We start from the raw sequence: 14,366 nt of genomic DNA on the forward strand, positions 1-14,366 counted from the left end.
ATTGCATCCACAGCAGAAGGCTAAAATGTTTTTGTCCCTCCACAGATGTACCTGGACCTCCTGGCCGTCCAACTGTCTTTGACGTTTCACGTGATGGCATGACCGTGGCCTGGAATCCACCAGAGGAAGATGGTGGTCTTGAGGTTTCTGGATATATCATTGAGCGTAAAGAAGTCAGGTCTGACAGATGGGTGCGTGCCAACAAGAACCCCGTCACCATGACCAGATACAGGTCGACCGAACTGATTGAGGGCCTTGAGTACGAACACAGAATCACTGCCATCAATGCCAGAGGTCTGAGCAAACCCAGTCTGCTATCCAAACCAGCTGTGGCAACAGATCCAATTGGTAAGAGATAAGTTTTATAGAAGGTTTAGATAGATGACTTGAAGATACAAGTTCAATTCAATTCAATTCAACTTTATATAGCGTCAATTACAGTCAAATTATCTCAAGACGCTTTACAGAACCCATATGCCTGACCCCCAGAGCAAGCTCAAAGGCGACAGTGGCAAGGAAAACACCCTTTTAACAGGGAAGAAACCTCGAGCAGAACCCAGCTCTATATAGGGGGGACCTATCTGCCTGCTGGCCGGGGGGGTTGAGAGGGACAGAGGAGGGCAAGGGGGAGGGATGGGAGAAGAGGGAGGGGTGGGAAAGCAAGGAAAACACAACACACATTTGGATACATGACAAGATATGTGACACAAAGTATAAGCTAACATTGAAAACTGACTCATAGTTTACTCTGATGATGTACGGCTCTGACATTAAACATACTCCATATATAGCTAGCAGTAAAATTCAAGCAGTATGTAAGTTAGCATAACAAGTATAGTGAAGGCGATGCAGAGTAGACTGGAGGAATAGGGGGAGCTGGAAGCAGAGGGCAGGAGGAAGGTCAGCAGCAGCATCCCACAGTGGACATGGAGGAGACTATTGGCAAGCACAATAGCAATTTATACTGAAAGAGCAACTGTAGATACTGACATGCTTCTCTTCCTCACTCAGATCCACCAGGCTGTCCACAAAACCCAAGAGTCATTGACACTACCAAGTCCTCTGTGTCACTGGCTTGGAGTCCTCCTGATGATGAGGGCGATGCTAGGGTGGACGGTTACCTGATTGAAATGCAGAAGGTAGGCACCATGGCCTGGATCAAGTGCAATACCACACCTTCTCTGATCTGCGAGTACACACTCACCAAAATGCCACAAGGAGAGGAGTTCAAATTCCGTGTGATGGCCTGCAATGCCGGTGGCTCGGGAGAGCCTGCTGAAGTTCCAGGAACAGTGACTGTGACTGAAATGCTTGGTAAGGACATGCTCACTGCAGCTGCACTCAGTCATGTGTTTATGTTTAAAACTGATACTGAACAAGCTGACTTTTGTAACCATCTCTGTTCTTCAGAATCTCCCGACTACGACCTGGAGCTGAAGTACAAAGATGTGTACGTGGTTCGCCATGGAGGAGTTGTCAGACTCTCTGTGCCCATTAAGGGTAAACCTCACCCAGCCTGCAAATGGTCCAAGGATAGTGGTGCCGTCTCCAGTAAGGCCATGATCGCTTCCACTGAGGACACCAGTGAACTAGTGATCAAGGGAGCTGAGAGAAGTGACTCTGGTGTGTATGATCTCCTGCTTGAGAACAAGGTTGGTAAGAAAAAAGCCCAAATCAAGGTAAAGGTCATTGGCCGACCTAGCGCCCCAGAGGGACCAATGATCTTTGAGGAGATCCAGGCCAACTCTGTCAAGGTTTCCTGGAAGACTCCAACAGATGATGGTGGCTCAGAGATCCTTGGTTATATCGTAGAGAGACGTGAGGCAGCAAGAAACGCCTGGTACACCGTGGACTCCAGAGTGACTGAAACTCAGCTTGTTGTTAAGGGCCTGAAGGAAGAAACAGAGTACCACTTCAAGGTCACCGCTGAAAACTCCTTTGGTATCAGTGCATCTCTGAAGTCTGAGCAGCCAGTTTTACCAAAGACTCCTCTCTGTAAGTTTCAACTTTTTCTCAGTCTCCAATGTCTTTGCACAGCACAAGGTCATTCAGTAATGACTTAAATTCTTCTGTGCTTTTTATACCAGGTCCTCCCGAGCCTTCAAGCACTCCACCAGAGATCATGGACGTTACCAAGAGCTCAGTGGCGCTGGCCTGGTCCAGACCAAAGGATGATGGCGGTTCTGCCATTACCGGCTACTTTGTTGAGTACAAGGTGGTGTCTGCTGAGGCATGGTCCCGTCACGGCACCAAGATCACTTCCACCATGTTTACTCTGCCTGGACTCACCCCTGATACAGAGTACCAGTTCCGCATTGTTGCTGTCAATGACATAGGCGAAAGCGAGGCTGGTCCTGTGTCTGATTCAGTCACCTGCAAAGATCCATTTGGTGAGTTTCTAAGTGGTCTTACTGATGATATTTTAATGGACATAGTACCACCAAATGTCAATACTTTCTCACAGTAAATCAAAGTAACACCTCATCGACTATGTTGGAATGGAAACTCTCATTCAAATTTACAGACAAAAAAATTGTCAAAAAGTACACACTGCTTAATGTTTCAGTCAAAAAACAACTGTTAAACACACTGAACATTTCTTTATTTTGCTTTTGTCCCTACAGACAAGCCCAGTCAACCAGGTGAGATTGACATTGTGACTGTGATGAACAACTACATCACAATCCGCTGGCAGGCTCCAGAGTGCGATGGTGGAAAAGAGGTCCTGGGCTACTGGGTGGAGTACAGGAAGTCCATCGAGACCTCCTGGAAGAAGTGCAACAAGCAGAGGTTGAAGGAGAAGGAGTTTACCATGCCTGGACTGGCCGAGGCTACAGAGTACGAGTTTAGAGTGTTTGCTGAGAATGAGACGGGAATGAGCAGACCTCGTAGGACTGCCACTTCCATCAAGACCAAACTCAGTGGTAAGTGCACTGAAATACTCTGTGTGACGATTACTTGCAGGCTTGTTTTCCTAGAGTGACTTCACCAACATAATGTAATACCCTGTATGTGCTTCATGAATATACATTCTGGTTTTATACCTACAGTTGAAAGTAAACCAAGCCTGAGAAAGGAAATGGATGAAGTAACTGTTAAGCTTGGTCAGCCCGGTGTGATGAAGTGCCAGATTATTGGCAGACCTGTCCCCGATATTAAGTGGTATCATGCTGGCAAGGAGGTTGTCGAGTCTCGCAAGTACGAGATGAGCTCTGATGGCCGCAACCACTCCCTGTCGATCATGACTGACCAGCAGGAGGATGAGGGAGAATATACCTGCAAGGCCATCAATGATGCAGGAGAAGCCGAAACTACAGGCACCCTGGTGTTGGAGGCTCCTCCATCCTTCCACCCTGAGTACCCACTGAAGGAAACCTACTACGCCGGCTTAGGAACTACTCTACGCATCCATGCTGTCTACATTGGCCGCCCTGAGCCCAAGATCATGTGGCTGCATGGGGCAAAGACCCTGGAGAACTCGGAGGACATTAGCATTGAGACCACTGAGCACTACACGCATCTTGTCCTTAAGAACGTGCAGCGCAGAGTCCATGGAGGCAAATACAGGATCAGACTGCACAACCACTTTGGCAGGGCGGACACTGCCTTCAGTGTTGAGATCTATGGTATGTTTGCTTGATATTACCTGCAAGTGCAACAATGCGCACACCTGTAAAGGTGGTATCATCAGATTTGTAAATGATAACATTTTATACCTCTTTCACAGACAAACCAGACATGCCTCAGGGTCCCATCATCCTCGATGCTCTCCTAAAGAACTCAGTGATCATCAGCTGGAAGCCTCCTAAGGACGACGGTGGTTGCATGATCACCAACTACATCGTGGAGAAGCGTGAAGACAAGGAGGGCACCGAGTGGGAACTGGTATCATCATCCATCAATGGCACTTCTTGCCGTGTGCCCAACCTCATCGACAGTGCTGGATACTTCTTCCGTGTCTACGCCCAGAATCGCTATGGCAGCAGTGAGGCACTGGAGCTCACGTCCCCCATCCTCATCAAGAGCCAGCTGGGTAAGTTTGACAGAGTCTTCAGTTGTGTTTCATAAGTACTGACAGTGTTAGACAGATCCATTCATAAGAAAGAAATATCCAGGTACACTGTGTAAAAGTACTGACAGTGTTTTTGTGTTTACATGTTCCTGTCTACAGAGAAGCCATCACCACCTCTGTCACCAGTTGTTTCTGGAATTACCAAGGACTCCTGCGTGGTTTCCTGGAAGCCTCCACTCAGTGACGGTGGATCTAAGATCAAGAGCTACTGTCTTGAGAAGAAGCACAAGAAGGACAAGAAGGAATGGACCGAATGGACTCCGGTGACCACTGATGAAATCAAACAGACAGTGTTCTCCGTCAAGCGTCTGACAGAGGGTATCGAGTACATCTTCCGTGTTAACTGCGAGAACCTTGGAGGACAAAGTGAGTACAGTGAGGAGACTGCACCCATCATTCCGGCTACAGCTGTAGATGTCCGTGCTCCAGCCTTCAAGGAGGAGCTGAGAAACATGAGTGTTAAGCATAAGAGCAATGCTACGCTCGTCTGCAAGATCCTTGGACAGCCCAAGCCTGTGATTAAATGGTTCAGGCGAGGAAAGGAGATCCACTCTGATGGAAAGAAGATCAAGATCCAGGAGTTTAAGGGAGGTTACCATCAGCTGGTCATCACTGAGGCAGATGAGGAAGACTCTACTGTTTACCAGATTAGGGCCACCAACCAGGGAGGCTCTATCTGTGCTACAGTGTCCCTGGATGTTGAAAGTAAGCTTACAAACCAATGTCAGCATAAACTAATTTTTAAATTCAAACAAATATGACAGTTATATTTTTAATACTTCTGTCTTACACTGTACTTCTACTTGTATTCCTAGTCCCTGCCAAGATCAACTTGCCAAAGAACCTGAAGGACAAGGAAGCCATCCCCGCCCTGCGTGGAGAGGTGGTCAACATCAAGATCCCTTTCGGCGGCAAGCCAGATCCTGTCATCACATGGCAGAAGGGGCAAGATCTCATCGACAGCAATGGCCACTACCAAGTCATCGTCACCCGATCATTCACCTCGTTGGTGTTCCCCAACGGTGTTGAGAAGAAGGATGCCGGTTTCTACATCGTCTGTGCTAAGAACAGATTTGGCATTGACCAGCAAACAGTTGAGCTAGACGTAGCTGACGTGCCTGATCCTCCACGTGGTGTTAAAGCTAGTGACGTCTCCAGAGACTCGGTCACTCTGAACTGGGTGGCCCCAGCCAATGATGGCGGCAGCAAGGTCATCAACTACATTATTGAGAAGTGCCCCACCACGGCTGAGAGGTGGCAACGTGTTGCACAGTCCCGTGACACCCACTACACTGTTATCAACCTGTTCGGAGGAACAAGCTATCAGTTCAGAGTTATTGCTGAGAACAAGTTTGGACAGAGTGCCCCATCTGAGTCCAGTGGCCCTGTCATGACCAAAGAGGACAAGTCTAGAGTCCTGCTCTACGACAGGGAGGTGGACGATACTGGACGTGTTCCCAAGGGCAAGGCTCCACATGGTGACGCCAAGAATCTGCACAACAAATACTCCATTGCAGAAGAGCTAGGTAGAGGTCAGTTTGGTATTGTCCATCGCTGTGTTGAAGCCAGCTCTGAGAAGACATATATGGCTAAATTTGTCAAAGTGAGAGGTGCTGATCAGGCAATTGTCAAGAAGGAAATTGGAACGCTGAATCTGGCCAAACACACAAACTTCCTCCTTCTCCATGAGTCCTTCGACAGCCCTGAGGAACTTGTGATGATCTATGACTTCATCTCTGGCGTTGACATCTTCGAGCGCCTCAACACAGCTGAATTTGAGCTGAGTGAGCGTGAGATTGTAAACTACATCAAGCAGATCTGCTCAGCTCTTGAGTTCCTTCATGCTGAGAGCTATGGACACTTTGATATCAGACCTGAGAACATCGTGTACACCACCAGAAGCAGCTCTAATGTGAAGATTATTGAGCTTGGACAGTCCAGACACCTGACTCCTGGGGACCAGATCAAGGTTCAGTACACTACTGCAGAGTACGCTGCCCCTGAGATCCACCAGTGTGACATGGTGAGCACAGTCACTGACATGTGGTCAGTTGGTGTCCTTGCTTATGTGCTGCTCAGTGGACTCAATCCATTCACAGCCGAAACCAACCAACAGATGATCGACAACATCTCCAATGCAGCCTACAGCTATGATGATGAGTCCTTCAAGCAGGTCAGTGTGGAAGCATTGGACTTCACCGACCGTCTCATGACAAAAGAACGTAAGCACCGTATGAAAGCAGCTGAGGCTCTGGCACATCCTTGGCTCACCAAGTCTACTGAGGAGCTCAGTGCCAGATCAATTCCATCTGGAAGGCATAAGAGATACTACCAGACAATGGTGAAAAAAGAGTGGAGCACTGTTGTATCTGCTGCCCGTGTGGCCAGTGGCGGTTCCATCAGATCACAGCGTGGCGTCTTCGTTGCCAAGGTGAAGATTGCTCCGTTTGAACACGGCCCTCTTGCAGGTCAGATTAGCCACGCTATGGTGAACGACGGAGACAGTGTGAAGTTCATCTGCAACATCGACAATTATGACAGCACCACTGAGGTTACGTGGTACTGTGGCGTCAGGCAACTCGAAGCTGGTGACAAATATGAAATCGAGTATGAGGATGGTCTGGCTGTAATCACTGTCAACAAGGTTACGAGAACAGACGATGGAACATACAGGTGCAAGGTTGTGAATGAGTACGGTGAGGACAGTGCTTATGCAGAGCTGTTTGTCAACAATGTTAGATCATACCGTGACTTCTTCACCACCCGAGTGGTGAAGAAAACAAAGCGCAGAGTAGACACTGCCAGAATGCTGCAGAAGCCGCCAGAGTTCACCCTGCCTTTGGTCAACCGCACAGCGTACATTGGTGAGGATGTGCGCTTTGGTGTCACCATCACCGTTCACCCTGAGCCTCGTGTCATCTGGCACAAGTCTGGACAAAAGCTCATCCCTGGACATGATGACAGAAAATACACTTTCATCAGTGACAAAGGTTTGTATCAGCTGATTATCCACAACCTAGACAGTGAGGACGATGCTGAGTACAGCGTTGTGGCTCGTAACAGGTACGGTGATGACAGCTGCAAGGCTCGTCTCACTGTTGTTCCTCGACCTAAACCAGCAGACCTCACCCTGAGGCCCATGTTTAAACGCCTTCTCGCTAACGTTGAGTGCAAAGAGGGCCAAAATGTGCGTTTTGAGATCAGAGTATCTGGCCATCCCACACTGAAGTGGGAGAAGGATGGCACTCCTTTAGCCTTTGGACCCTCCATCGAGGTCGTCCATGAGGGCCTGGACTACTTCATCCTTCATGTGAGAGACACTCTTCCCGAGGACTCTGGTGTTTACAGAGTTACTGCTACCAACTCTGCTGGATCTGCAAGTTGCCAGGCCACACTTAAGGTGGAGCGTGTTGCCCACGTAAAGAAGGATATTGAGACCAGTGAAAAGGAGAAAGAAAGGGCCGCTGGAAAAGAGAAGTTAGATAAGAAGGTGAGGCTGTCTCAGATTTTGTCTGGAACTGTTGTTATGCCTCTGCCACCTGCAGCAGTACAAGCTGTGAGAGAGGCAGCCACCATGTTCAAACCTGCTGTCACCACTAAGAAGGGCGAGAAGACTGAGGCCGAGATCCAGAAAGAACAGGAGGAGAGGAAGAAGAGGGCCGATGAGAAAAGGCTGCGCATGCCCTACGTCGTCCCCACACCTCGTGTCATTAACCCTGCTGTTCTGGAGGAGGATGTGGAAATAAAACACTTCAAACCACTCTCTGACATGAAATGGTACAAGAAGCTGCGGGACCAGTATGAGTTCCCTGAGCCGATGGACAAAATCAAGCAGAAGAGGATGAAGCGTATCCGTCTCTCCAGGTGGGAGCAGTTCTACGAGGTGCCCATCAGGATCAAGGACCAGTACAAGCCCAAATGGCGGATCTCATCTATGACCCAAGATGACTTAGAGACAGTGAGGCCTGCAAGGCATCGTACACCTTCCCCTGAGATGGATACTTACCACAGGATCAGGAGGAGGTCTCTGGGCGACTTGTCAGATGAAGAGCTGCTGCTGCCGGTGGATGAGTACTTGTCCATGAAGAGAACTGAGGAGGAGAGGCTGCGTCTGGAGGAGGAGCTGGAGCTTGGCTACTCTGCCTCTCCACCAAGCCTCAGCCCAGTTCGCTTTGAGCTGTCTGCTCTGCGTCCCTCTTCTCCAAGAAGAGTCTATAGCGATGATGAAGAAGGAGAAGAAGTTCACAGGTATGACTCCTACCGAATTCCATCTAAATATGAGGCTGGCCCAAGCTTTGTTGACCTCCGCCAGCGTCACGACAAAGCCACACACAAACCTCCGAGACAGAAGCAGAGGGTGTATGAAGAGAGAGAAGATCAGGAGCTGCTGCGCCCTCACACCACCACCCAGAGAATCTCATCTTACAACAGCGAACTCAAACGCATGGAGTTTGAAGACAAGACCCGAGCCTCAAGAAAGGAAACAACTGTTACCATTTCAACCATCTCTGAAGCCATTGAGTCTGAACACCTAACGACTTTCACCTCAGAATATATTCCTAAACCCATCAAGAAGCTCCCGACGCCTGAACCTGTGAGGAGGAGGTCTCCAACCCCAGAGAAAGCTGCAAAGACAGACGTCAGCCTTCCTAAAGTCGACTTCATGTCCAGGTACGAAGAGAGAAAGCAGGCTCTGAGGTCAGAGAGAAGATCTGTGGAGAGGAAGGTGGAGGTGGTTACACAGACTCCCTTTAGCCTCGACCACGCCCCTCGTATCACCATCAGGATGCGATCTCACCGTGTGCCCTATGGCTCCAACACTAAGTTCACCCTGAACATCCAGGCCAAACCTGAGCCAGAGATCAAGTGGTTCCACAACGGAAAAGAGATTCACCAGAGCAGCAAATACCACATGACCAACATCAGTGGAGTTCTGTCTCTCCAGATCATCAGATGTGTGACCGAAGACTCCGGGACTTACCGTGTGGTCTGCAGGAATGCCAAAGGAGAGACTTCTGACTATGCCACACTGGATGTAGCAGGAGAAGAGTATGCCGCCTTCTCTTCACTCCGCAAAGATGAGGAGCCTCCATCTGCCCATCTGCCCGAGATGACCAGAACTGAGGTGTACCACGTGTCCTCCTCCAAAACAACTGTGAAGGAAACTGAAACAGTTAAAGAGACCACCACTGTTGTTGAAAAGCCGAGGGAGAAACTGAGTGTTCCTGCCAAGATCCTGACCAAACCACAGTCACTGACAGTGGAGGAGGGAGAGAATGCCAGGTTTGACTGTGATGTAGATGGAGACCCGGCACCGGCTATCACCTGGCTGCATGAAGGTGCTGCTGTCGGTCCCTCCGCTCGCCATCACATCGTCTCTACTCAGCACAACTCCTCCTTCGAGATCTCAGCTGTAGAGATGTCAGATGAAGGCAGCTACAGTTTACTTGTGGAAAATGCTGGAGGCAAACAAGAAGCTCATTTCACACTGAAGATCCGGAAGTCTGAGCCAAAGGACAAAGTGGTCTCCACAACTAGAGTCACCTCTCCAGAGGCTAAGTCCCCTCTTCCCAAGTCTCCTGAGCCAATCAAATCTCCACAGAGAGTCAAGTCCCCTGAGCCTATCAAGTCACCACAGAGAGTCAAGTCTCCAGTCTCCCCAAAGTCCCCAACACCAAAGTCCCCAACACCAAAGTCTCCTACTCCCAAATCCCCAACTCCATCTGAGAGGGAACGAGTGCTTTCTCCAACAAAGTCACCAAACAAGAAGCCGTCTTTCTCTGCTCTGCTCAGCGACGTCTCTGCAGCTTCCGACTCGATTGTAAAATTGTCGGTGAAGCTGACAGGAGAGCCCAAACCTGCAGTCTCATGGACGAAAGACGGAAAGGTAACATATTCACATTGTCTCACTGCTAATTTTCAACAGAGGAAAGAGTTGTGCAAACATGACAAATTAATTGTGTAATACCGGAATAATATTTTCCTGTTTGGCAGGTTCTCTCTCAGGGTGGGAAGTATGAAATATTTGAGGATTCTGGTTCTGCTTATCTTGAGATCTATGAATCTGAGGTCTCTGATAGCGGGGTCTACAAGTGCACTGCTTCCAATTCTGCTGGAGCAGCATCGACGACCTGCACTGTCACTGTACGAGGTAAGTAAGGAAAGGTTGAACTCACAGGAAGTCGCCAGATGCTTTTTATTAGTCACAACATGCCACTATAAATGTGGTGCTAGATAGATTCCTAGGCTGATAATTCTTATTCTCCAGACATGGGGAACATGTTTGGTCAGACTGCAGAAAAATCACATTATCATTTTTGCCCAAGCCTCTCTGCTGTTGTTATATTGCAAATTTCCTTGTTGTGGTAATAATAAAGGCTTATCTAACCTTAGCTTGTTTTTTTTCAGTGAAAAAGAAAAGCACAAGTAACCATTCCCACTAGAATCGTGACTCGTGTAGCATGAATTTTCTGCATTGTTCAGCCCCAGACACAATCATCCATCACCCTGCAGCTGCAACTGTTCCCTCCAATAAACTTCACATTTCTTTCTGTTCCAGCCTCAAAGAGCTCCAAAGTAAAAGTCCGTGAGGACATCATTAAAAAGGAAGCAGTTGTTGAGGAAGTCTCGTCCTCTCTGAAGGAGGTGAAGTCCTCCCACAGCCAGATGTCCGTCACAGAGGGCCAGTCTCTGACGCTGAGGGCCAACATCCCCGAGGCCTCCGACATCAGATGGATCCTGAACGGAGTGGAAGTGGAAAACTCAGAGCAGTTCAGATACGGAGTGTCTGGAAATGACCTGACTTTGACCATCAGGTCCGTCAGCCAGCGTGAGCAGGGCATCATCACGTGTCGGGCTCAAACACCGCGAGGCCTCGTCAGATGTCAGTTTGACACCACAGTGACGGCCAAGCGCTCAGACGCACCACACTTTGTGGTTCAGCCCCGGTCCCAGAACGTGGACGAGGGACAACATGTTAAGTTCACATGTGAAGTAGCAGGAGAGCCTTCTCCTGAAGTGGAATGGCTAAAAGACAACATGATGGTTAGTAGTTTTGTAGACAGGACAAAATACGATCTGGAAGCCACCAACCAATGGAATCCTGTGTAGCTGGATGAACACAGTGCTGTCTCTCTCTACAGATATCCGTCACATCAAACATCAGACTGAGCCGCTCTAAGAATGTTTACACTTTGGAGATATGTGAAGCCACGGTTGCAGACAGCGGGAAATACACAATAAAAGCCAAAAACCAGTTTGGACAGTGCTCTGCAACATCATCCCTCAACGTCCTCAGTAAGTAACAGCTCTACTTCTAATCACTGTAGGGCTGATGGCTTGAATACTAAACTTTGTGATGAATAATGACACTTGGATTGCACCAAAGCCAACATGTTAAAGTCAACATTCAGACCTTTGAGTGTAAATCCAAGGCTTACACTGCCTGCAGACTGTCTGCAGTACTTCATCCAGTCATGTGAGCTGTGTGCTGTCATTTACATTCTCACAGCTCTTGTTGAAGAACCAACAAAAATGACTGTTGTGGAGCAAAGAGCTTCTACTGACGCTGCGAGTATGCACGGAGGTTGGGTGGCCTCATCAGTTCGTATGGAAGCAGCTTCCATGCAGGCCAGCAGTTACAGCAGCAGCTCCCGCTCTGCTGCTGCTGAGCATTCGTTTGAGAGCATGTCTGCCACTAGCATGTCTGCCATGATGGCTAAGTCTGTGGTTTCCATGAGCTCCAGCAGCCAAACGATGGAAATGTCTACACTGTCGCATGCTGAGGCCTCCTCCTCCTCGCTGAGGGCTCTGACCACCGGGGTTAAAAGAGGTGAGCTGCTCTGAACAGTTAACTGGAGATAGAACTGAAGGAACCAGAGGTGACCTGAATGACCGGAGACTCTCTGTGGGTAAAGATGGTGAAGATAGTTGCACTGGGAGAGTGTTTGTTTAGATGTTTGTTTTCCTCTGTTTGAGCTGCCTGTGATCATCAGCTGACATCTGATGTTTAAACCGGTGCTGGTTTGAAGTATCTCAGTCAGTCCGTTTAGCAGATTCTTGACTAATTTTACAAGCTGGGACTGTTTTCCATCTACCTGCTTGGATTTGTGACAGATTTCTGGAAGCATCAGCAGAAAAGTCTCAAAAATAAAACCGTTAGTGTGAAAGAGACAAACTGGAGCTGACAGACTCGTGTCGACATTAGAAGGTCCTCACTGACCTCGCTGCTCTCTCCACTCACAGGTTCTCCACCAAAGATCGAAGCTCTTCCACAGGACATCAGCGCTGAGCCAGGGAAGTCCCTGACCGTGGCGGGGGTGTTCTCCGGAGACCCCGCCCCCTCCGTCCAGTGGCTCCGTTCGGGTCGAACCCTTCCCAACGGGGACGAGCGGTACCACGTGGAGAACTCGGCCGACCTGTCCACCCTCCTGATCTGTGCGGTGAAGGAGGCTGACGCCGGAGCTTACACCCTCCGACTGTCCAACGAGTTCGGCTCCGACTCTGCAACCGTCAACGTTCACATTCGGTCCATGTAAAAAAGGAAAAAAAAGTTCATTTCTATGCCCCCTTTCCCTCATCCAGAACCTTTTTATTTAGTGAATGAGCAACAATAATCTGCTGGATAAAGATCTGGATTTCTGTTCTTGTAAATATAAACTATTTTTGTACCAAACTTGACATTAATTTATGCCAAACTAGACTAAAGTCTAAAGTTGTTATAAAATGTGCCATATTGGACAATTATGACTTAGGATTATTGAACCACTTTTCTGTGACATGTACATAATGTATATAGCCGAATTTACCGGTTATGAGAAATGTATGCATTGTTATTTATGACAATAATATTAACTGAAACAAAAGAACAGCTGCAGTCTGACAGGAGAAAGTTCCAGCAGGAACGAATACCCTGTCAGACTGAGAAACCAAACTCTGTGCCTCAACGATAAGTTGAAGTCTTAAGATTGCCTCAGCAGGTAGAGAGGCTCCCTGCTGACGTTATGAACTGCAAACACAAAGACAAAGTTGTTGTTTTGGACACGCGTCTGCGTGCGATATTACACTTTCCTATGAGTTGTACCATGAGTGTAAGGCCCTGAGTGCTGTTTGCATCACCCTCATGTAAGCAGCATGAACGGCCTTGTGCTCAGACTGACTGTGTCGTACCACCGTGATTTGATGACGGCTCAGAGTGCGAGCGGCCTGCACTCTCAGCATTTAGATCATTTAACAAAGAGCGCTGCTTCTGATGCAGCACGGCCGGATCGGCTTCTCACTAAGAAACATCTCCTGGCCATGAACGAACGGAACGCCGACGCCGGCTCTGCTGAGCAGAAGCAGCGCCGTCTCTCGGAGGATAGCTAGCATCGTGTTGTTTGAGTGTGAGTGCTTGTAGCTTTTAGTCCTTCCAGCCGTTAGTCAGAGTTTCTTTATCCACAGCGACGCCACCTGCTGTCAGAGAGAAGCAGCTCTGCTTCACGCTGCACTTTGATTTGTTGATCTGTTGACGTAGAACCATATTTCATCCTCCTTGAGTTTGATGCGTTACTGATTTATTAAAGCATGATTTCAGCACTAAACGTGTCCTCAGAGTGTTTCCTGAGTCTGTGCTCGAGTTTATGATGAAGGACATGTGACTTCAGCTTTGAGCGACTTTGTGTTTTTACTGCTAGACGACAGAACATTTATAAAAACTGTTCTGCTGTTGATGAAATAAAAACATTAAACTGTGAAAACGTTCATGTTGGAGTAGAGAAGATGTTCTACAGAATGATGTATCTAAGACTCACTGTTTCTGATGATATAATTCACTGTTTAAGATTATTTTTGGGACATTTTTTAACTTTTCAGTAAAGTGCAGCTGAGGAGAGGCAGAAAAAGTTTCTATTTTTATATTCTGATATTTTCCATAAAATACTACTCGGTTTTTGACAACACTGCTTTAATAATTTAATTTACTGTGACGTTTATGGTTTACTGATAAATGCTCTACATACTAAAATGCTTTGACATTACACCTTATTCTGACTTTCTGACAGTAAATGAAGTCAGTAGAAAAAAACCAAATCTGTTAGAATCATAAAAATATCAACTAAATATTTAAAAAATAGCAACAAATCCAAAAGCAGAATGAAAACAAATAAAATGCCAGAAAATGTCCAAAATAACAAATAAAATATCCACAATTACTTATTAAAGACATTAACAATACGTGTACAAAGTATGAATCATATTAATGAAAAAAGAATTCCAACAAAAAATATCAGAAATAATTATAAAATGCCCAAAACAA

General features: G+C 47.6%; 1 protein-coding gene across 1 annotated transcript in view; it reads left to right on the forward strand.

The window, feature by feature from the left end:
- ttn.1 (titin, tandem duplicate 1) overlaps positions 1–13,809 on the forward strand; it is a 198,695-nt gene extending 184,886 nt beyond the window's left edge. The window contains exons 206-219 of the mRNA XM_051959381.1: positions 46–348; positions 1,012–1,314; positions 1,411–1,995; positions 2,088–2,390; positions 2,625–2,924; positions 3,051–3,626; positions 3,728–4,033; positions 4,172–4,777; positions 4,888–9,959; positions 10,067–10,223; positions 10,632–11,116; positions 11,215–11,368; positions 11,583–11,903; positions 12,317–13,809. Of these exons, the coding sequence (XP_051815341.1) occupies positions 46–348; positions 1,012–1,314; positions 1,411–1,995; positions 2,088–2,390; positions 2,625–2,924; positions 3,051–3,626; positions 3,728–4,033; positions 4,172–4,777; positions 4,888–9,959; positions 10,067–10,223; positions 10,632–11,116; positions 11,215–11,368; positions 11,583–11,903; positions 12,317–12,609 (9,764 nt within the window). The 3' untranslated portion in view covers positions 12,610–13,809. The remainder of the gene's footprint in view (positions 1–45; positions 349–1,011; positions 1,315–1,410; positions 1,996–2,087; positions 2,391–2,624; positions 2,925–3,050; positions 3,627–3,727; positions 4,034–4,171; positions 4,778–4,887; positions 9,960–10,066; positions 10,224–10,631; positions 11,117–11,214; positions 11,369–11,582; positions 11,904–12,316) is intronic.
- The last annotated feature ends 557 nt before the right edge of the window (positions 13,810–14,366 follow it).

This window comes from Acanthochromis polyacanthus, chromosome 14 (genome assembly GCF_021347895.1).
Source record: "Acanthochromis polyacanthus isolate Apoly-LR-REF ecotype Palm Island chromosome 14, KAUST_Apoly_ChrSc, whole genome shotgun sequence".
Taxonomy (NCBI): Eukaryota; Metazoa; Chordata; class Actinopteri; family Pomacentridae; genus Acanthochromis; species Acanthochromis polyacanthus.